The sequence below is a fragment of the Bos indicus x Bos taurus genome, chromosome 3, assembly GCF_003369695.1.
Source record: "Bos indicus x Bos taurus breed Angus x Brahman F1 hybrid chromosome 3, Bos_hybrid_MaternalHap_v2.0, whole genome shotgun sequence".
In the NCBI taxonomy this organism is placed as follows: domain Eukaryota; kingdom Metazoa; phylum Chordata; class Mammalia; order Artiodactyla; family Bovidae; genus Bos; species Bos indicus x Bos taurus.
The window spans coordinates 81,054,746-81,079,960 of NC_040078.1; the positions used below are offsets into that span (position 1 = coordinate 81,054,746).

General features: G+C 38.7%; 1 protein-coding gene across 1 annotated transcript in view; it reads right to left on the reverse strand.

Annotated features, from left to right (window-relative positions):
- Nucleotides 1-25,215, reverse strand: part of CACHD1 (cache domain containing 1) — a 232,163-nt gene that overhangs the window by 135,049 nt on the left and 71,899 nt on the right. The window contains exon 2 of the mRNA XM_027537021.1: nt 4,250-4,312. Within this exon, the coding sequence (XP_027392822.1) occupies nt 4,250-4,312 (63 nt within the window). The remainder of the gene's footprint in view (nt 1-4,249; nt 4,313-25,215) is intronic.

Sequence of the window (25,215 nt, forward strand, 5' to 3'; positions counted from 1 at the left end):
AAATATTTTAGAAGACAAGATAGGAGAACGTCTTTATGTCTTTGGGGTAGAATTTAACAATACCCCAATAACTGGAGACCAAAAAGAAAAGAAAAATTGACTTTAAAAATGACTATTAACATTAAAACTTCAATTCTTAATTGTAAGAATTGAATATCATAATCCCATGTAAGATAGCATAAAGAAAGTGAAAAGAAAAGCCACACATTAGGAGAACATTTATATTTATGAAACATAAATCTTCAAGGAAATCTAATATGGTAATCACTGGCCACATGTGACTATTTAACTTAAATTTAAAATTTAATTACTCAGTAGCTTTTGTTACATTTCAAGTGCTCAGCAGCCACACATGCTAGTGGCTGCTTAACTAGTACCAGTATGAAGCATCTCCACCACCACAGAAGTCTCTTTTGGATAGACCTGATCTAGAACAGTGTGAATGTTTAAACTTCTAAAATAAACAGACAACTCAATTTTAAAAATGGACAAAGGACATTAGCAGGTATTCGACACAATAATAAACACACAAAAAATGAACCATAAATGTGGTAAACAGTCATTTTAACCTCATTAGTAATCAGAGTAAAACAAATTAAACTCATTAGATAAAATCTCAACATTCCAAACTGGCAAAAGATTAAAACTCAATAATACCAAGTATTGAAGATTGTATAGAGCAGTACATGTCCAGTACAGTCTGTAGACAGGTAACCCATGGTAACCACTGTGAGAGCAGTTTTGCATTATCCAATCACATTGAATACTCTGGTACCCAGCAGTTCTACTTTAGAGAAGGAATTCTCCACCTGAGCCAGTCTCTCCCCCGACCCAGGCTACTTGGAAAAGCATTTAATTGGCAGAAGTCAGAGATAATAATGTTCCTGCAACTCAAAGAATTATTCCACTTAAATTTTGCACCAGGAGATTCGACTAACAACAATAAAAATCAACATTAGACACAACCCAAACATCATCAAAAGAAAAACAGATACATAAACTGCATTTAATGGAATGCTTATAATCTAAACTAAATGTTCCTTAGTTACATATATCAATAGAGGTGATTTTAAGGAATATAATGCTCAGTAAAGTAACAAGATACGTGAACATAATATACTTGAGATGTATATAAAGAACAAAAACAATCAAATAATGAATTTAGGGACATATATATATATATATTTCAAACACACACAAGCAAAGGTATGACCAACAAAAACTCAGGACAGAATTATCCTTGGGCAAGAAAGGGAGATGTCACCTAGGAGATGTTACATGGGCACTTTCTAAAGTACCAGTAATGCTTATTTCTTTAGATGGGTTGTAGGTTGAGATGTTCATTTTAATCCAGTATTTCTGTATTCTACTCATACATGTTTTATATACTCTACATGTCTGATATATTTCACAATTTTTAAAAAGTCAGCTCAATTACTTAACAACTAGGCTCCTTGACCTTCCTGAACTTGGTTAGTTCTAGCTAAACTCCCAGTACCTTACAGAGTTATTCTATAGTTTCAAGGAGATAATATGTATGAAAGTGTGAGTCACTGTGATGGAGGACAGAATAGGAAACACAGAGGTAAGCATTTCCCTAAAGATTTCATCCTGGCTACTGTCCAGGATCACAGGGCCCTGAGTTCCTAGGCAGTTATTAATCAAGTCAAGTAGATGTCAGGAGTTCTCTGTTCTCTCAATTTAGAATGAGGATAACTCTAGTCTAATTCAAGCCACAAGAGAATCATAATATTGAAGGCAGAGCAGATACTCACTGAAAGTGTCTGGAAACCTTGTCATGGAAGAAAAAATTATTCAGGACCTGGGTATTTTCAGTTTTAGGCTAAATGGTAATGACATGATAATTATCTCCAAATACTGGATGTGAAAGTGGCATAAGATCTATTTTGTCCAGGTTCTTCCAGAGAGACTGGAGGAGTTACAGAAAAGTTAAAAAGCACATTCCTGGTCAATATTTAAGAAAGAAGTTTTGACAATAAAAGGGAGGAGACAGAAATGACGAGGTGATGACTCTCCTTCATCTGTCTTCAACTAAAGATAGTTTAGCAAAGTCTTCTGTTTTGTAGATGTCCCTGGTGGCTCAGGTAGTAAAGAATCCGCCTGCAATGCAGGAGACTCAGGTTCGATCCCTGGGTTGGGAAGATCCCCTGGAGAAGGCAATGGCGACCCACTCCAGTATTCTTGCCTGGAGAATTCCATGGCTATGGTCCATGGGATCACCAAGAGCCAGACACAACTGAGCAACTAACACTTTCTGTTTTGTAAGAAAATACAGATTTTAACATAAACTCTGTTAAAATAAAAATATAGATGGTATAACTTAGTGTCAAACATTTTGAAAACCAGTTCTCTTACTTAGTATTCATGAGACTGTGGCTAACTTATTCTATCTTTTGGAGTTTTGTCTACCTCATCTAAAATAATGATAGCATCATTCCTTCAGGGTTATAGGGAAAAACCAATGTGATAATATATGGAAATCACCATACTTCCATAAGTGCACTAAATAAGCTGCTAATAATTTTTTGAAAATTATTATAGATTTCCAAACTTGTTCACAGCTAGATTTTAAAAAGCAAAGACATCACTCCAAGAAAATGAAACAACTTTCATGTTTAAAAACAGCTAAAGAGGGACTTCATTGGTGGTACAGTGGTTCAGACTCCACACTTCCAATTCTGGGGGCACAGGTTCCATCCTTGGTCCAGGAATTAAGATCCCAAGTGCCCTGTGGCATTCCCCTCGGCCAAGAAAATACATCTAAAAGAAGAACCCATATCTGTAAGGAAAGGCAACAAAACTGATATCCCTGGATCAGTTTCTTTAAAACATTATCAAATGGCTTTTAGTCTCCCAATAAGTCTCCTTAAACATGCTTTGTGTAGAAACCGTCCCCTATAACAACCCTTTTCATGAAAAACCCTTTCAAAAGCACTTTCCGGTTTGCCAGAATAAAAATAAGACAGAATTATGAAGGTAAGATTTGATACAACAAACCACATTCCCTACAATTTCAGGTCATTAGTTTTTAAAAGTATCTAAATCTAAGAAAAGGGGTACATGTTTAATATCTCATGTTGTCTAAATTTAACCTGCAGAAACCAATAAACGTCTTAAATGTCTATAAACAGGAGATGCTGAACTTCAAGATGAAACCACAGTAATTTATTATAAATAAATAAGTATCCTATAAATAACTTAACGTTAATGACACTTGAAAACTTAGTCCTTCTGCATAGCACTTTTGAAGTTCCGATCGAGTCAACATGAGTAAGATACAGGCAGCAACTCAGGGAGTTTAAATTATTTTGTATTTTCCTATAGTTATTTTTTTATTCTATGGAAACACTCTGTTACACTCTGGTTTTCAGCTTGGTCCTGTGTTTTACTTAAGTTTCTAATCTAGCTTCAAATTACTAGTTGGCAGTCATATGGTGTAATGAGGTTGGTGGATTAGCTGAAATTAAAACCCAGAATCCTCTTTACCACCCTTTTTTTTCAAGCACAGATCAATTATTTATGACCAAGTTCACCAACACTATGTTTTAGTTTAGGAAGCAGTCCATTTGAAGCCAGCTATAAATAAAGTGAATAGAATATGGCCTTAGAACTTTTTGACGCCACGGAGCATTGAGAAGATGGGAGAAAAGTAGCAATGGAAGAAAGCAAGAGGGGAGAAAAATAAAAGAACAAAAGAATCCAACATTCACTGAGCTGCTTCTACATCAGGCCATCCACCTAACGTATTTCACTTATTCTCAGTCAACTGGACATTATTTCATTTAATTCTCACAACCCCATCAAGCAGATATATCTCCACCTATTTCAAGATTAAGAAACTGTAGCTCAAAAGGCTAAATCTCTTCCTGAGAGTCATGAAATAAGTAGAAAAACCAGAATTTGACCTGGGGTTTGTCTGATTCCACAGCCTGAGTACTTTTCCTAGAGCAGATGAAATCATTTCTAATATTTTAAAATCTGAGTTTTGGAATTTCCAAAAAAATAACAAGGGACTAAATAGTATTTTCAATGTATAGCAGAAAACCATCCTATAACCATTATTCCAATTGCTTATAAGAACCTAAGTGAGAGGGTGTCATCATTTGCCTAAGATGTGTATGAAATCATATATAAAGAGCAACAGACAACCTCACATGGAGATTGGAAAGAGTCATGAAGCCAAAAGCAATCCAAAGACAGAGAATGCAAGTGTGCCATCACCTCTTACCTGCTGCACTTCACTTTCTCCATTCGAAATTTTCTCAGTGTAAACAAAGGAGTTGAATATCCGCTGCAAGGAACAGAAAATGAACACACATTAGATTTTCTAAATAAGGCAAACCATTTTCTATATGAATGTGTGTGTGTGAATAATCTGTTTACAGCACAAAGAGAATCAAGCAGAAAAAATTTAATTAAAATAGTTACTTTACACAGAGAAATCCAAATATCAGCCAGAGTCAATCACACTGATGGAAGCAATACCCAGGCACTTCTGTAGTGAAATAAACCAGATGTTACGCTATATTTTTCATTTTCAAAAATACATTTAATTATAGATTTCCGGAGCCCATGCCATTTTATCCGACTGGTATAATCTGACAAAGCTGTGTTTCTCATTTAAGCCCTGCAACTCCCTGAATGCAGTAATTGTTTACAGACACTACAATCTAATGTAATAAAGCTCTTTAAAAAGGATTTTTTCCATATTCTCTCATGTCCCTGTCCAGCTGGTACCTACCCAATATTATCTACCACCTTCATTACCCAAGCACCCCTTTGAAAAAGTAGTATAACAGGGCTTGCCAAATACATGTGGCCTTAAGAGAGGATCCAATCCTTACATGCCAGGAAATATGACAACCACGCCAAGACATCAGTCCAAGCTGTGGCACACAAGCACACACATTCTTCCCCTGGTCTCTGCCTCGCTGATACCCACTCCTGCAGCCACTGCTGGCATTTACATCTTGCAGACTTACACGACTCTACCGAACCCCACGTTTACTGACCAATCACAAGTGACTGAACTATAACCAACTGAAAAAGGAAAAAAAAAATAGAGAACCCAAGAGATGTATCCGTTAGGGGCTGGGGGGAATAAAAAAGGACAGCAGCCTCATCATTTACCCTAAAACTTTAAAGATACCTCTGGAACTCTCCAGATGAGCAAGCAGTCAGATCTGGAGATGTCAGCCAGAATTTCCCTTTTGCCTTTGTATCCCACTGCCGAGGGTTTGTCAGCGTCTGGGACAGCTTCCCAGACGGCCTCACACACCTGCGTGGTTGTGGTGAGGAAGACAAGCGCCAAGGTCATCAAGTGCTGTGCAAATGAAGGAAGATCAAGGTGCTGGGGCTTGGGGAGGAGTGGAATAGGGGGTTGCTGCTGGGGGAAGGGAAGCAGTTTGGAAGGCCTGAGACGGAATGGGATGGAATTACAGTCTGGAAAATTCTAATTATGAATATCATAATTTTCAGTGAGCCATTCATTCATTCATATTTATTGTCTTTTTTCCCTAAAAACGACTCTGCTGATAGGAAAGCAGGTTACGTCTATTTAGGACTCATAAAACACCTCTGTGACAAGCACCATTCAGTTCAGTTCAGTTGCTCAGTTGTGTCCAACTCTTTGCTCCTTATTTAACTGAGGAAATGGACACATTTTAAAGCGTGCCTAATGCAATGTACATTGTACCTTATGTGCATATCTTATGTAATAATTCCTGCAGCCCCAAAGACAAAAAAACTAAAACGCTGGGAAATTACATAACCTTCCCAAAGTCACTCTTCATGGCTGGAATTTGAACCCAGCTCCACCCCCCCAAAAATGGTGCTACTCACCCTACTGTCTCATGAGCAGTTGTTACATAGTATCTTAACACATAGGAAAGGAACTCCTATTAGGAGCTAACACCCAAACATAATGCGGATCAACAATCCCTTATGCACAGTTCCAAAATTCAAAAGTCCCTGAAAATCAAAAGGTGCGCGTAACACATTTGCTAACAAAATATGACATGATCTGAACTTATTGGCAGTAAATCCTAACTTGTATTTATAGTCTTTATGAAACCACTTAGTGTGGGGATTTATTCTTTATGATGCAGATGTATTAATGCATCTGATTATAGGGTTCTGCTTTAGATCTCACTCAGGGTGTTTGACATCATGGTACATCAGGATCCTGAATTCTAAAACAGATCTGGTTTCGGAGAAGGGATTATGAATCTAAAGACCTCCAGCCCCAGTTTTCTGGAGAATGCCTTAGTTAGCTAGACAACAACGCTTTTAGAGACTGGGTCAATGTCATTGTCACCTAACTCTCAGACCATATACAGTTTTTGTGTAATTTGATTTTTACAACCTGCTTGGTACCAAGAGTGCACTTTTATTAAAGTGAATAACATAACATGAATTAACACAATTCATGTAGTGTCTCTAGATCTGAAAGAGTGTGGTCAATTTCTTATTTCATTTCTGGCAGTGAAATTTCAGGGGATACATTATCTGTCCTGTCCTGGAAGATGTTCCTACAAGAGGAACTGCTGGAGCAACCCGTGTCCTGGGAAGCAAATCAGATCCACTTTGCTCAAGCCAACATCCACCAATGGCCATACCTAGTAAGGAACCCAGATCCTTCCCTCTTCTTTGTTGTTAAAAGAAAAGCGAGTTCCTCAGTAGTAATAAGGAATATAAGCCTGGAAGTGTTTGCCAGGCTGTGTTCAGTCCCTGTTTTACACATTCATTATCCTAATAATTATTAATAATGACAGCCAATACTTTACATAGAGCTTTATATGGCTTGTAAGCATTTCTATATTCTTGACACCTAATAAATATGGTGGGTAAAAGAAAATTTTCAGAGAAAGAAGTTATAGACATGAGCAGCAGTGCCCCTGCAAACTACTTACTTTACACAACCCTCTCACCATCCCAAGAAGTGAAAGGAAAGGTGGCCTGCTAGAATACTAGCTTGGAGATGTCACCAAGCAAACACTTTTTTGCCCCTCTCCTTTCCCCACGGGGGTGTGGGGTGTTAGTGAAAAGTCAGAAGAAACGAGACAGTAAACACAATGTGTGGTGCAAGGTTAAAAGTAGTAAGCACAGGATTTCAAGATATAGAGTGAATTTCCATTATGCTCTAGATTAATGGACAGTAATAATCTTTCCTAAAATGCAAGGCCTGCAAAGTCCAGCTCTCAAAGGCTTATTAGGCTTAGTACTTTCATAGTTTACAATTTCACATAAATGATCTCATTTCATCTCCACAATAACCCTATGTGGTGGGCAGCGATCTGAAACCAATTTTACAAATTAAAAACTAAAGCTCAAAACTTCAATGTATTACAGGTTAAAAAAAAAAATTTCAAGTACTGAAGTCTAAACCTAGGTTAAATTAAAAACATGCATTTTTTCTAGCACAGCTAATAAATTTATTCACATTATCTTTTTCTTAAGGATAATCTGCATGCAGGAAAAAATGAGGATTTGTTTTTTTTCCTATCCATTTCATTTTAAGCAAGATATAATGTGCTGGTGTAACATTTTATATATATGTAACACTTTATATATGTGTAACATTTTATATATAAAACCAGTGTCAGGAGTAATTAAATATGGGTTCAATCCCTGGGTTGGGAAGATCCCCTGGAGAAGGAAATGGCAAACTCTTCCAGTACTCTTGCCTGGAAAATCCCATGGACAGAAGATCCTTGCAGGCTATAGTTCAGAAAAAGTCAGACACAAGTGAGCACATACACACAGGAGTCCCAAAGACTTTATCTTTTATTACTTTCTGTCGCTACCTAAAATTGTGAAAGGAATAGAATATAGAGTTTTGTGTGGATTTTATTTCTAATTTGAGAGCTAGGAATTCCAAACAGTATACCTAGCTGACATTTGGTGACTGCAAGAATTTCTTGGTTGTTAGAGAATTTGAAAAGTGAAAGTGGAAAAAAGTTTTCTTAAAGCATGACATGAAGAAGCAATCCCAAAAGGTCAGACTGTTCATCCTCTCTGAGGATTTACTCTCAGTAACAGAGGTAGGGTACACATGGGTGGAGTGGGCATTCCACATTCTATTTCCAAGTTGTCACTTTCCCTTATTCCAGTTCCCTGGAGGACCAAGGGAATTCCAGACATTTGAACTCTTAATTCGAACACAAGCTGGAGGGGGTTTGAAGTCAATCTTCTCAATGCACAAATCCCTGGAAGTAAAAGGCTTGTTCTTGCCCACTATTCTTTCTCATTCTTGCCAAATACTAGAAATAAAAATACACTTTGTTGTATAATGAACAGATCATTAAAATGGGTGAGGAGTCTTTTTTTTTTAAACAAGTTATTTTAAGGATAATAGTTCACCAACCCCTTTTTGTCAGTCATATTTATTTCCATAATTAAAAGAACAACAAGAAGATGCAGCTCAGGGCAACTGAATACCCTGATCTAAAGATAAAACTGACCTTTCTCTCATTAAAACACATAGCCTGGAAAACTGACAATATCTTCTAAATTATTTGCACATCCTATGTCCTAGCAGTTCCTATCCTGGTATATACCTAGCAGAAATGTGTACATGTTTATCAAAAGAAAAACTTAAGAATGTTCATAACAGCACTACTCATAAGAGCCCCAACCTGGAAATTATACGAATGCCAATCAGCAACAGAATAGACAAATTGTGTGAATTCACAGGGTGGAGTATTTGGGTGAGATGAAATGAACGCACAATTGCAACATGCATCAACATGATGACTCTCACAAGTAACACTGAGCGAAAGAAGCTAGACACCAGGACACAAAGAATGAAATCCCGTTTCTATCAAGTTCAAAACCAGGCAAAGCCAATCTAGCTGATTAGAAGCCAGGATAGTGGTTGCCTTCAACTGATTAGGATGTGAAGGCTGCTTCTGGGATGCTGAAGTGTTCTGTCTTTTGATCGAGATGCTGGTTACAAGGATGTGTGTGCTTTTGTGAGGGCTCATCCAGCTATATATGTGTGACTGTACACTGTGTTGTGTATATGCTATACTGCAATAAGTCTACTTTATATGCACACTCTAGGCAGTCTCTTTAAAATGCACCCTAGACAAACTTTTTTTTGTATATTTAAAAAAATTATTTCTACATTTCTAAAAAGCACAATAATCTATTACCTGGGCTATACTCAAAAAAGAATCTACATCTCACTCTGCAATCCAGATGAAACTGGACGGTACCAATACTGAGGAGTTACTTAGCAATGCAAAGATAAGGTCTCCTGAGCCTTCCCTGAGGCTACATATTAATTACTCTCTCACACCCTAGGTATACAACATGACTTAGTTGTTCAGCTTCTCATTCAATGGTACTGTACTAACTTGAATTTTCAGCAAGAAAATAAAAAAGGTGTCTTTATTAGAATCTCATCCAACTTGGATGATCTAAACTTATATAATGCAAGTTAATCACATTGCCTCTGTATATATTGTTCTTTTATTTCCTAAGAACTGCATTCCTCCTCCTCCCCCCAAGAGGAAATTAAAGAGCACTTGAATACAGTTTCCCCAGACCTCTCTTGCAAGGGAAGAAAAAAACAAAGACATCCTGGTGTGGGCGGGGGAGGCCGGGGAGGGGGCAGTGGGTGTGGGTGTGTATGGGCAGGGGGGTGGGGTGGTGGTGGCTACTTTCCCACTTTAGTCCTTGCCTGTCCCCAAGTCCTCACTCCATTGACCCATCCTCCCTACCCACTATCTTTCCCTCCCAAATCTCTCCATTTAATTGAGTCTGCTTAACAGAGGGTAAGAGAATTCTACTTAACTGGAATAGCAACAATTACAAGAGAGTTCAATAAGATGGTCAGTCCAGACAGTTGGCCCCACCTTCACTCTGCCAACAGCTCTGCCAAATTTTAACTAGATGTTTAAATGAATGGTAGGGCACAAAACCACAGCAGAGAAATAAATACCTCTGCAAATCTAATGAGATTCTGTTGGTCTCCTTCCCTGGTCTTTGCTAAGAAAATGCAGGACTGAATTTTAATTCAAAAGTGTATTCTCTTGATATTTACAGCTCTCTGTCGCAAGCCAGTTTGGCTGACAAATTCACTAACAGCTTCATTCCTCTCTGGATCTCTTCCTACCATTCTAGGAATTGAGGCCAAAGGGGAAGAAAATATAGGTCACCACTGTTATCTCGAGATGTTAACCAACATTAACCCTTAAAAGAGAAAGTGCTATCATTAATACAAACTCCAACAACCACTGGACAGGGAATTAATGACAACTTAATTTTTAAGTGTTTCAGGGAAGAAAACATATGCATAACTTTATTCTCCCCTAAAGCATACTCCATGAATAAACTTCTACTAGGTTATAAAGGATTTCTTCTGCCCAGAATAGGAATCATCTGATTTTTACCAAACTATTTAACCTCACTCTGAAAAACATATAGACAGTCCAGAAAAATGACATTTTATAAGGTCACTCTCATCATTCTCATTCTGAGATCACAAATCTGGTGCCAGAAAACTCCATCACTGAAAAAAATCTCTAAACTTGTTCATTCTGGATACAGGTAACTCCAGAAAAGAGTTTATTAAGAGTGTTAAAAAGCTTACCACTAAAAATAATAACCTAAGTGACTAACAACAGGGGAACCAATTAATTACTCTTCATCCAATCAAAAATATATTGCACAGCTAATAAAAATGTTTACAATTACTTTTCTTATTGTTCATATTTTAAAATCAGCATTTAAATATACACATACTGTTCTAATTATATGTGTGGGGGTCACATTATACGTAAGTGTTATCATATATATTAACAAGGGCACAGAATGGATTCAGGGGCTTTGCAACACATTTCACTTAATACAACAACTCTTCATAGTAGTTACTATGTCATCATTTTACAGGGGAGAAAACAGGTTCTGAGAAGTTTAGTTTGCCCAAATGTAGAACACTGTAAGTAAGTGGCCAAGTCTGGGTGCAAAATTTGCCTTACTCCTAAGTTTATGTATCATCCTCTATATAATCATCATCTTAATAAAGAAAACTTAGGTAAAATCTAGAAAATGACTCTAATAGTAACAGGGCTTGCCTGCGAATAATGAATCCAGAACATATATATATTCCCTCCTCCCCATCCCCCCAATCTCAAAATGGAGCATGAATTTCCTTTATGATGGATAAAGACATTTTTCAAAGAGTTGACACACTAGAAAAAAAAAAGACATACATTCGGAGTTACAACTAAACTCTACAAAGAATCATTTGTACAAGATCACCACCTTGAGAGCTTACAGAGGAAAAAATAAGTCCAGGGTCTCATGCTTCATTCTTACTATAAAAAACTGATCTTGAATACCATGGTGATTTGCAAGAAACAGGGCTATTGCAGATCATGACAAAAGGAAATGCTTAGGTACTGAAAATCATAGTAGAGGAAGACGCCTAGATTGGGAATTTAAAACAAAACTAATCAGTATACAATAGATGACCCTGTGCAAATGGTACCCTGTACACACACGTCCTGCCCAACAGACTTCCTTATTTTGTTTTACAGTTGCTATATATAAAAAATGATAATAGCTAATGCTACTATCTGTCCAGCATTAGGAACGTCGTGTATGTTAACCTGATTCATGTGAAGATAAATTTATATAGACTACACTAAAAACATTATGAATATATTTCACATACCATTATGATAGTTATTCAAACAATCTTGATAGTTATTCTATCATTCTTCTATTCCGTTTATGTTAACCTCTTAACAATATTCTGTTAATGACAGTTAATTCTATGATGGTTAGAGGTATAAGGGAGCAAAAATACCTGTACAAATATTTACCAACTCAAATCTCACCTCATTCTTAACAACTTCCCAAAGATAATTTCTCCCTTCTCTGAATCTCTGCAATAAAGACAGTCTATGCTACAATTAAAACAATACACACACTGTAGAAAACTTGAAAATATGTAAAGGAAGAAGAGGAGAAAAATAATCTATTGTCTGACCATCCAGTAAAAACCAACTACTGTTTACAGTTTATTTCATTCCACTCTTTTGGACTTCTAGGTTCTGACTTTGTTGTAAATTCTTTGATAACTGGTCCATGCCATGAGTCCTTACCACAGTGAACTGTACATAGTAAGCAAAATAAGCATGTGTGCACCCATTAATTTAAGTATTAAGTCATCAGACCGTTAGTTTGGCCTGTCAATCAGCTAGCGAAAAAGGGAAGAAAGTGTCCTTTCTCTTTAAGATAAAAAACTTCCCCTTCTCTCAACAAGCTATTAATAGAGCCTTCCCCCATTACCTCTGTTTTTCCTTCCCTGTCCTCTTCAGGCTCTAAGTACATACACACATAGCCCCCTGGCTACTTAAAGCTTGCAAAAGAACTCAAATTATGAATTCCTTAATCTGAAGGCAGTTAACACCCTTCATACCAACAGAAGCTCTGAATAGCAAGGAAGCTTGGCACGGAGTCACAAATCGGTGACAACTGTCACCTTTACAAAGGGCTGCTAGTTTTGGAACACATGTATACCTGTGGCGGATTCATTTCGATATTTGGCAAAACTAATACAATTATGTAAAGTTTAAAAATAAAAAAATAAAAAAAGTAAAAAAATTACAGGGGAAAAGCAATAGGCTGCAGTCTGATTTAGCCAGGGAAATCTAAAGCAATAATCTCAGCAAGCAAAGTTTCTAGCCTTGATCACTTGATTTCCTGTTGTAGCATTGAAACCAGGAGAGTCAGTGGGTAAATACGAACCCAGAGAACAAAGACGGGCAAAACAAGACGGAAACACTTTCCTAAATGCAATAAAGCTTCTGAAGGGTTATTGAATTTTTGTTGTTGTTGTTGTTGTGGCTTTCAAAGGGAGTAAGAGGGAAAAAAGCAAGCAAATCAGTTCCACATGTTGGAAAGATTCAGCCTTTAGCCAGTGTAACTTGACTATAAGTAATATTCATGACAATGCACGTGGAACCTCTCAGAAACGGAAAGCTGACTCGCTTTGCAGGTGGTGCCAGATTTCCACTCCCCTACTTCCACTCTCCTAACTCTTCCTCACTCCCTACACCTTCGATCTCCATTAAGGCTTTTTAAATTTCACCTTGAAGGGGAAAAAAGAAAGGTGAGGTATTTAAATGGCTATGCATTTATTCTTAGAGGAGGGCACTTTAAAATAGTCTTTGGTACTCAGTGTTCTATCTGTGCACAAGCCTGCACAAATGCTCAGGTCCTTAGGAATCCATCCATTAAGGACAAAGGGAACTGGAAACCCTGAAACCCTTTCTAGACTTAAATGACTATGCTTAGTTAATAACTCAGTGAATCAATCATGTCCTTTCTGACAGAGTCAGAAACTATGTAAAATATAGCTCTAGACTGAGCTCTCTAGTTGGAGGAAGAAATTAAAAATTAAAAGTAAGAAGGAATAGTGAACAGTGCAATGCAGTCTCCGTATGAACTCAGCATGCCTGGCACAGACCCAAGGTGCTGTCAGAGTTCATGGAGGGTTGGGGAGGTGGGGGAGATGGGAGGCAGGACTCTGAAGAGATGGGTCGTGGGCTTGAAATTGAGGTCAGATTTAAATAGGAAAAAAGAAAAAAGAGCTTAGGCGAGAACATTTCAGAGCATTCACAGAGAGGGTCTTACTATGTACTTTGGGCCAGGCACTGTTATGGATATTAAGGATACAAAAATGAATGTAACAAACTCCTTGCCCACATGGACCCTATGTTCTACATCCTTTGGCTTTAAGAAAATCCTTAAAATGGACTTACTCAGCACAGGTCTGTATGTTTGGAAAATGGGGGTTCAAAGATAAGAAGATTGCTTCTATTGTAGAAAAGCTTACAATCTAGAGACCCTGCAAGTCTGTAGTTATGACACAAAGTCAGTTGCATAAGGGGAGCTTTTGGAAATAAAACTGAACTCAATGGAAGAGAAATGATGGGGCTAGACTCTGGAGGTCTTTCAAGCCAGGAAGAGGAGTTGGATTTTACACACATGCTAGGCACTGAGTAAATATTTTTTGAATGAGTAAATGAATAAATGTCTCTTTGCCAATAAATAAAGAACCATTAGAAAGGATTTGTAGTTGGGGAGTGACATGATGAAATAGGTGCTTTAAGAATGTTTATATTCCACATGCTCAGAAGCATGCACCCACTTCCCTCCACTGTTGCTAAGCCTTCTCACAACGAAAACTATCGAGTCCATTTAGAAGCCGGTTACTATCCCGAGGGTCTGTGACAACTTTAGGAGCCAAATGAACTGGATTGCCTTTGATCCTTCAAATGACACTTGAAGGACCTTAAATAAAATTTCCCATGAGTCTTATCTCCTTTGTAAAATTATAAAATCCTCCAAGGGACTGTTTTATTCAATTTTACAACCCCTACAACACTTCCATAGATATTATGGAATATTATGGAATAAGATGGAGAAATAGTTGTTCAAAAAAATGATTTAAAAATAACTTAATGAAAAGCAACTGTTCGAGTTTAAAGCATAGCTGCAATGTTGCATTCTGAGCTGAAGACTAGTTTTCGACATTTCAAAATATGCTTGCTACTGGGAGGCTGTTTGTATGGTTTTCAAATGAAATGTTCATTTATGCCATATCCAAATAGAGAGAATTTTTCTGGTACATCCTTTTATGTAAAGAGGTGCTTTTTTTTTAGTATAATCATTAAGCACAGAAACTATAAATCTAAATTTGTCACAAATGCTAATAACTAACAATGTCAAATTGCAACTCCATATAAACCAGCTCTGTATAAACCATCTCTATGCCTGATGAAGGCTTTAAGCCTCCCTATATCTACTTTCCCTAACCTATAAAGGGAAAAATTGAGTTAGATTATATAAAACTTGGTGATCCTAAAATTTCTACTCTATTGTTGTACTAGAATCTTATTAAACTATCAATGGCTAGACTTTTGAGCAGCTTCTAAGGCTGGGTCTTTCTGCTATATGAAATAGATGTGTCGAGAAAATTATATTTGTTGGTAAAATCTGACTTAAATTATTAGGAAAAATGTTATAAACATATCTCTAAAACTTGTTGCAGGAGGAGAGGCAAAATATTAGAGGAACAGATATTTTAACAAGAAAATTTAAGTAGAGAAAGCCAATCTTGAGAGTGGTGAGTTTAAATGTGGACATTAAGACATGAAGCCGAGCAGTCAGCCTTTCTGGAATAAATGTGATGCTAATATGATTACACGAATGTCTCCCAGGTCCTCCTCACTGTATCATCTTTCAGGCTCTCACAGCCAGGGTGCCTGTCACGCATATTGAATACCATGGTAACAAGCCTGCCTGCAATGGCTCCAGCATGCCATGATTCTCAGCAATAATCATTAACTCACATCTCAATGAATATGGTTCCCTGGGCTCAGATTCACAGTATAATTATAATGAATAAATAAATGCTGGCTCAAATGTTTTTTCGAGCTTTTAGGGTTTAAAAAAATAGGAATGTAAAAGAAAAGTTAAAAAAAACACACGCACACAAAATCCTGTTACCAGCTGAGTGGCTATGGAGAGGTTAGATGTACAGCATTTCCTAATTTGTAAAAGAGAAGTGACAATAATAGCGAATTCATAGGGCTTTTGTGAGGTTCAGTGCTTACGTAGCACTTATTCCTGACATACAATAAGCGCTCAGTAAATAGTAGCTTTTAAAAATCCTTCAAAAAGAACAGCCATTCCCAGGAATAAAAAGTCGTTTGAGATTTCCTGTGTCCTCCTCCCAACTTCAGGAACTCTTCCAAATCAGCACTCTGAAGCCTTCTACAGTGACAAGACTTATTAAAAACTCCATATTTTCAGGAAATGGCTTTCCCATTAGCTCCCAGTGCCTTGACAAGCTTGGCTCCCAGGCTCAACAAACTGCCTTCTTCAAGTTTCTTGAGCAACCCACGGGCAAGTTGTGTCCTTGAGAAAGCGACTTTCCTTTTGGTTACTGATGTTATAGAATTGGCCAGAAAAGTTCATTTGGGTTTGAAAAAATGAAAGGAACGGAATTCCATCATATGGAAAAACTCGAATGAACTTTTTGACCAACCCAGTACTTGCTGGGGAACACCTGCAGAAGGACTCTCTGTATGTCTAGTTTATTCGAGTCCGGCTCTGTAAACACACGGCCAAGGAGGCCACAGGAGTAAACTGAAGTTGGCAAATATATCCCAGAGGTGCTGGTCCCTCCCAGCCTAGTACTGCTTAACAAACAGGGTTCTGCCTGGTACTACAGGAGTGAAGTAGTCCTAAAACACCCACCTGCAGATAGTAAGCAAAGAGCTTCTACAGGAGAGGGAGAAAGGCATTATCAGCTATGCCTCCAACAGAACCCAGAGGCTCATCTGGGTTGAGCCTTCTCAGGACCCACCCAAAAAGAGGTGAGAAAATTAAACCTCCTTTAGAGCCTTCACTGAATTATTTACTTTCACATTGTGCTGCAAGTACTTGTTTAGAAACATGAGTAGTGAAGGTAAGAACAACTTCTGCTTGCCGAGATAGCAGTATGAGGACTAAGGTCCAGGCTTTGGAATCATTTAGACCTCAGCCATCTCAGCCGGGTGACCAACACAAATTGTTTAAACCTTCTAAGACTAAGTTTCCTCATGGGAATTTAAGCGACATACCTCCAGCTTCCTAGAGAAGAGAATGATCTTCACTATCTACCAGGTTTGAAAGTTAGAACTAAATGGAATGACAGCTGGGACAGTGTCTGACATATTTTTTGCCCAATTAAGTATAGCCGGTATTAAAATTGCCATTATTTTCTCTGAATATCCAGCATCTAGTATAATCACCATAAATAGCTAATAATGCTTAATGAATCAATAAAAGATTTGGAACAACTCCCTTAGTTGACAGAAGAAGAAAGCAAGTCTTACAGAGGTATGAGTCACCCCAGGGACAGGACCAAACACTGGTTTCTCCTGGCTTTCAGTAATGCTGACTTTTAAAAAAGTATTTATTTATTTGGCTGCATTGTATCTTAGTTGCAGCACGCGGGATCTTCATTTCAGCATGTGGGATCTTTAGTGACCCGTGTTGCGGTCCAGGCTTAGTTGGCCTTTGGCATGTGGGAGCTTAGTTCCCCAACCAGGGATGGAACCTGCATCCCCTCCACTGGAAGGCAGGTTCTTAACCACGGACCACTAGTGAAGGCCCCACTCATGCTGATTTCTAATGTAACTCTTAAAATCAGACTATGCTGCATAAGGAACTAAAATTAAAACATTTTTAAAAATTTATTTTATTGAAGTGTAGGTGATTTACAGTGTTAATTTCTGCTGTATAGTGAAGTGACTCAGTTATACATATACATGCATTCTTTTACATTCTTTTCCATTATGATTTATCATAGGATACTGAATATAGTTCCCTGTGCTATATAGTAGGACCTTGTTATTTATCTCTAAAACCTGTTTGTTTACCCTACAAAGCCAGCATGGGAAAGGAAAATACATTACCTAAAACTACTGAACTAGGATAAAACCAGAACCTCAAATTATCCTCCCCACCAAAAAATATTTTTAAAATAATCTATGTATTTTAATTGGAGGATGATTTCTTTACAATATTGTGGTGGCTTTTGCCATACATTGACATGACTCACCCACGGGTGCACGTGTCCCCAAACAAATGTTTAATCTGTCTTAAGTGCCCGAAAGGGGGTCATGGTATAGTGGAAACATCATGGGTTCTGGAAGCAAGGAAGTCGGACCATGGTCCTCAGCTCCATTACTTTACTGTGGGGGTTGGAGGTAGGTTGCTTAAATGTCCAGAGCCTCCATTTTCCTGCCTCTAAAAACGGGTGTAATAATATCTACCCTTGGGCAGTGACTGCTAATGAGAATAAAGTTTCTTTGGGGGATGATGAAATGTTTTAAAAATAGATTATGGTGATAACTGTACAACTCTGGAAATATACTAAAAGCTATTGACTTACACGCTTTCCATGGGTAACATTACGTAAAGTGTTAGTTGCTTAGTCATGTCCGACTCTTAGTGACCCCATGGACTGTAGCCCACCAGTCTCCTCTGTCCATGGGATATCCCAGGCGAGAATACTAGAGTAGGTTTCCATTTCCTTAGCCAGGGGATCTTCCTGACCCTGGGATCAAACCGGGGTCTCCTGTATTGCTGGCAGATTCTTAACCATCTGAGCCACCAGGGAAAGTCATGTAATGTAAACTGTACTTTAATGCCTAGTTAAGGTCATAGCTGTGAGGACTTAAGTTATTATCTATGTGAGGAATGTGAAGGAAAGCACCGAGTTGGTGCTTTCAACTATGAAAATTGGATTTTCATCACTAAGGTCATGGTTATTATTCATTAGAGATACAAGATAAATCCTATTTGCCTGTAAACAAATGCAGATTCCTGGGCCCCCACCTCTATAAATAATGGACCCATAAGCCCTGGGGAGGCCAGTATGTGCAAGAATCATCCAGGTAGTCCCGATGATGCCCACTAATCACTGTTTGATACATTCTACACTAATGACACTTTCAAATCAAAACGCATCTATGAGTCTCCTGGAAATATCAGTAATATTGAATTTCTGTATAAATTCCCTATAAATTTCTGTATAAAATTCCCTATTGAATTTCTGAATAAATCCACATTTCCACAGAAAATACAGTCTGGTTAAAAAAAAATTCCTTAAAAAATAAAAAAGAGGGAAGGAGAAGGAAATAGAAATTCCCATTACCACTGACCACTTAGAGGAAAAGAAAGGGGCATATTCCAAATCTTCAGGCACTGATAGCTGCTCTCCACTTGCAGGCACCAAATTCAGAACTAGAGATAGACTAAGCTTTGTGTGGAGCGTCCTGGGAAGGCAAGAGGAAGAAAAGAAGGAAGAAACACTTGGTTTGCAATATTATTGCCTTATGCTGCTGCTAAGCTGCTAAGTCACCACTTCAGTCGTGTCCAACTCTGTGCGACCCCATAGACGGCAGCCCACCAGGCTCCCCCGCCCCTGGGATTCTCCAGGCAAGAACACTGGAGTGGGTTGCCATTTCCTTCTCCAATGCACGGAAGTGAAAAGTGAAAGTGAAGTCACAGTTGTGTCCAACTCTTAGTGACCCCATGGACTGCAGCCTACCAGGCTCCTCCGCCCATGGGATTTTCCAGGCAAGAGTACTGGAGTGGGGTGCCATTGCCTTCTCCAAGATATTAAAAAGCAGAGACATTACTTTGCCAACAAAGATCAGCATAGTCAAAACTATGGCTTTTTCCAGTAGTCATGTATGGATGTGACAACCAGACCATAAAGAAGACTGAGTGTCAAAGAACTGATGCTTTGAATTGTGTTGGAGAAGACTCTTGAGAGTCCCTTGGACTGCAAGGAGATCAAACTATTCAATCCTAAGGGAAATCAACCCTGAATGTTCATTGGAAGGACTGATGCTGAAGCTCCAACACTTTGGCCACCTGATGCAAACAGCTGACTCATTGGAAAAGACCCTGATGCTGGGAAACATTGAGGACAGGAAGAAAAGAGGGTAACAGAGGATGAGATGGTTGGAGAGCATCATTGATACAATGGACATGAGTTTGAGAAAACTCCAGGAGATAGTGAAGGACAGGGAAGCCTGGCATGCTGCAGTTCATGGGGTTGCAAAGAGTTGGAAATGACTTAGCGACTGAACAACAACAGCAACTGCCTCACCACCACTCTTGAGGGGAGTGTGTTGTTAGAATCCCTGTTTTACAAAACGAGGAACTAACTAATGACCAGGCAGCATCCTCCAAAGCCACACATTGGATCCACGCAGGGAGGGACGACTTTTCCCACAACTCCAGGCTTCCCTAGAGGCCGTGGTTCTAACCTGGGATCAAGATCTCTTGGTCTCTCAAACTGCTAGAGCTGCTGGTGAGCTTCCTTTGTCCAACCATCTCCAGCTAAATGTTCTGGAAGGGTTCACCTTCCCAATGTAGCCCAGCTCAGTTTTCTGTTACTGAGCACAGGCTATAAGCTAGCATCGCATGATGCGATGCTAAGACAGCCCATTCTTCAAGAGCTGACAGTGCAAAGGAGAAGAAGGAGGTGTAGATTTGTAGAAGCTGTAGGTAGTAGCCAGTGTGAGGAGGGCACACCTAATTCGAACACAACAGCAAGTTACCAGGGACCTCATTCTCAGCATTCAACAGGGACTATTAAAGTCTAATATGCAGAGCAGGAGAGATAGCTGGAAGGTTGGTTGGCTGGTTGGTGTTTTGGCCTGGGATTTATATTCATCAAAAGCCCCCAAATTATACATTTAATCTTTTCTCCTAATGAGAGTTTATACACAGTCACAGAGATTGAGTGACAGAATGAAAAGAAAAAGGTATTGATCATACAACCTTGAACTTGTATCACACTAACAGAACATACCATGCATACACAGTATTCTCTAAATTTATGCTTTAAAAATAAAAACTGAAATTAGCTCAGAAATGGCACAATTACATTGCACAAGAGTGAATTTGTTAAGTAGAAATATTTAAATATAATAGTGCTGGTTACTGTTTGGCATTTCTTCATTTATTAACACACTGCTTCAAAACTGGAGGTGAGTTGGAGAGCTCTCAGGATCTGGAAGGCCCAGCTGCTGTTATTACTCATGGCTGATCCAAGCCATCTGGGTATTTGCATTATTCCTTCTCTACAGAAACCACAGCCCAGTGTCTGCAAGGCCTGATTGTGGAACTTTGTTTAGAATGCCCCCTCTCACACCCAGGCACATTCATCTCTCATTCACACCCTGCCTCTTAAAACAAATAGAAACAAATTATCTTACTGCTATCTACCTCTTCTACTATTAATACTACCCCCACCATGTTACTCTTCCTCCTCACTGAGACTTTTCATGGAAAGAAGAATAAGCCTCAATTTTATAGATGAGGAAGCGGACAGAGCTAGTTCAAGTGGCAGAGCGAGATATGAACTCAGATGTGTCTGACTCTAAGGCCAAGCCTCTTGGCACTTACACTCTTGACTTACAGGTCCAAACTCTCCAACGGTTTTCCAACCAATTGAGAGGAAAAGCCCAAGTCTTCACCTTGGTTCAAAAGCCCTAACTACATCCCATGCACCCTTTTAACGTCTCTCCTGCCCTCTCCCCACTGCTTCAGACACACTGGCATGCAGCTTGCTACTTAGACCTGCAGAGCAATTTCCAACCACGGGGGCCTGTGCATTTTCTGCTTCCTCTTTCTGAAACACAGTATCTTTGGATGGACTTGCTCCCTCCTGCCACTAGGGTTCTGCTCAAATGCTATTTTATACGAAACAGTGACCCCAGTAGCTTTTGTCACATCTCATATTCCTGTTAGTATATACGTTACAAGCACAGGGACTCTGTTTTTCCCTCACTGTCCCCAGTGATGAATTCACTCAGTTAATGAATTCATGAGAGGGACAAAAATTGTAAACATACTATGACAGAAACATATCCCACTTGGAATTCATAACACACGAAATTATTCAAAGGGGGTCACTTTTCTCACCTAAAATGTACTTCGCCACTAATTTTCTCAATAAATTCCATATAGTTGTTGTTTAGTTGCTAAGTCATGTGTGACTCTTTGCAACCCCATAGACTGTAGGCCGCCAAGCTCCTCTGTCTGTGGAATTTCCCAGGCAAGAGTAATGGAATGGGTTGCCATTTTCTTCTCCAGGGGATCCTCCCAACCCAGGGATCAAACCTGCGTCTCCTGTTTGGCAAGAGGATTGTTTACCACTGAGCCACCTGAGAAGCCCCAGATTCCACAGTAAGGCTCCCTTAATTTTTCATCTCCATGGAAAGTCTTTCCTAATCTCTATGCAGTAGGACATCCCACTATTCTAACACTTAACAGAATGCACTGCAATTATTTGTTAACATAGCTACTCTCTACCCTGATACCTTGTGAGCTTCTAGAAGACAAGAACTGATTCTCATTCATCTTTGAATTCCCAGCACATAGAAGGCATGCTGTTGTTGACTATCTGGTATAATGCTATTTCTACTATGCCCCCACAGAAGCTGTCAGTATTTAGGCAGCATTATGAGTCTGGCATTAAGCAAAATTGTAATGGGGAAGATTCTCTCATCATAGCAGTATCACCATCACCAACCCAAGCCCATCAGTGTATAAGGATGCTCAGCCTGTGCCAGTATAGCAGACACTTTTCTATGTTTGAAAAACAAAGAGAAACCTGGTAATAAGCAAATTAACCAGCTGAGAATCATTCCAAACACATCCCTACAGAGTAGAGTGCTGTCCGAGTTCATGTTCTTGTCGACTTTGTTTACCTCCCCAAAATAAGTTCTCTAAGGCAGTCTTCTTTGTAATTTTTCTGGTTCTCTCCATCTCTCTCATGCCCATACACTCCTGCCTAAGTGCATTGTAATAGCCTGTATACACATTCTCCTCCACCTTAAGTCACTAAGGAAAAGCAAAGGGACAGGAGAAGGCAGAGGTATTTGCTAGACATCAAGGCATTTGCTAGGATTCAGTTCCTGACACATTACATGTTTGCCTGGACTCCTCCCTTCTCTGTCTCCAATCCTAATAAATAACAGAGGACCCACACACAAAATGCAGACAGATGAACACTTCCCTTATGACAGAACTTCATTAGACTGGAACTTCATTCCAGTGCACTGGAATCCCTGTTGCTGCTGCTGCTGCTGCTAAGTCGCTTCAGTCGTGTCTGACTCTCTGTGACCCCATAGACGGCAGCCCACCAGGCTCCCCTGTCCCTGGGATTCTCCAGGCAAGAACACTGGTGTGGGTTGTCATTTCCTTCTCCAATGCATGAAAGTGAAAAGTGAAAATGAAGTCGCTCAGTCGTGTCCAACTCTTAGCGACCCCATGGACTACAGCCTACCAGGCTCCTCCGTCCATGGGATTTTCCAGGCAAGAGTACTGGAGTGGGGTGCCACTGCCTTCTCCGGGAATCCCTGTAACTGTCTGTAATCCTGTAATTGTCTGATATTCAGACCTCTGCTGTGTTTCCTTTCAAAAGGGTCTGGGGCAGGCACCAAATAAGGGTGCTTTTCATTTTTTCCACAAAACATTAATTTCAAGTTTAAGGAATGAAGCCAAAGGAGAAACATTCCATGCAATGACCAGACTTGCTCTGCATTATAAAACTAGCTGAATGTGATACACAATTAGTTGTCAATAAGGTTTCCTAAAATTTTTTAAGAATGAGAAAAAGGGAAGAAGTATTTGTTTTACTTAATTCTTCTTTCCTAAAAAAAAAGATGGAATGAGCTTTATTCATTCCAATTAATTGTTCAAGAAAAGAGTTGACCCATTAATAATGGTGGGGAAAAAAATGTGCATTGCTCTTTACATTGACTAGGTAAATAAGGCTAAAGGGCTATCTTACTTTAGATCTTACCTATTTTTAAACTTGATCTTCTCTAATTAATTTTCCCCCCAGATGTATAGAGATTTCTAAGATCTTGCCAATGACTTTGATTTTCATGGCAAATGTCATTTCTTAAAGCTAAGTTTTCACCTATCATTTAAAAGTTGCTGGCCTTAAATCTCTAGGGAGGAATGTTGCGCTTCATTGTGGAGGTAACATTAGGAAAAGTCAAATGGCCCCAGGGAATGCTCAATTTTTCCACACCAGGAATCAGCACTGAAGCACCCAGTGTTCTTCCAATTAAACTGCAGGGCAAAATGCTGAAGACAATTTTAAGTTTGCAACAAAGAGTTCTGTACTATCAGATCCGGCCAGGCACTGGGTCACTTCAGGAGACACCAAAAGATCCTAACCATAGAATTGTACCAATGTTAGTTTGAAATGCATCTTTCTTCCTTTTTGTTCTATTCTAGCCAGTCAATCCTCATCAATCATAAACAATAACAAAGATGAGAAGCAGATGTGGGCAAAATCATCGAGAATGTAAAAGTAAGCCTGTCAAAGTTTGGAAGTAATGAGGAGACTTTGAAGTAATGTTACAGAGCAGGGGAATGAATGGATCAGATTTGGACCTGAAGCAGAATAATTTGGCAGTAATAGTATGACCTATTATTAGCAAATTAGATCATAACATACTGTTGAACATGCACATTTGGGTCAAAGGCTGTTGTAGATTCAAATCTCAGCTCTGCCAATTATTAGCTGAGTAGCCCAGGGCACTTTAACTAACCCCAAAGTTTCCCTTCTGCACACTCCCCCGCCCCCTGCCTCCAATCTCCTACTTCATAGGACTTTTATTATCCACTAAATTTTACTATTTGTGTTAATATGTATTAATGAGGAAAGTCATTTATCTCTCTAACACAATAGCCAGCATATGGTAAGTCGTCAAGAAATGATAACTTTTGTTGTTGCTATTGTAATATACCAAAATGGGGAGGGAGGAAAGAGAGATTGAGAGCTAGAGAAAGGTGATGGTTCTAGAACTGAAAGAAGGAAAATGGATACAAAGGACATTTTTGAGCTCTCATCTGCTGATTGGCTGTGGAGTATAGAGAGATCCATCAAAAATGCCAAAGACATTTGAAAGCTGGGTGATTAATTACAGGATGAGCAATGATAGGTTTCATCCTTAGTGTGGTAGTTTTACCTAGACAAAATGAAAGAAACAAAAGAGAGACAGAGACAGAGAGAAATAATATTCTCTACAATTGCCGCAAAGTTTGAAAAAATTAAAAGCATAGTTCCTGAAAAGGGATCCCATCCTTTTCTAACAGTTAAGGTACAAACCTTAGGCAATATTTTTTTTAAAGGGGGGGCGTTTCTCAAGAAAAATGCATGGAATGTAATTAAAACACCTTTCGGAAACACATGTAACTTACACTCTTTTATAAGTAAGCACCAAGACTATAGACTCATGAATTTAATCCCCTTTTCCCACATGCATAACTGATACTTAGGACAGCATGCAACTAGAATAGAATATTAGCCAATGAAAGGCAGGAAAATATGGTGAGAAAATATGGGTATGATCTTTTTTTAATGTCAGATGTCAGCACTGTAAAATAAATCCAAGAGTCTCCTATTTAATTCCCTTATCATTAAATTAGGGGAAGGCCAACAATTATTATAACATTTTTAAAAAGAAAAAAATATGATTACAAATATCAATGTCAAGAAAGTTATTCTTCAATACCAATAATAGTAATAATCATGGTTTTTTTCAGAGATTCCACAAAAATGTTTATAGTACATACTCTAAATCT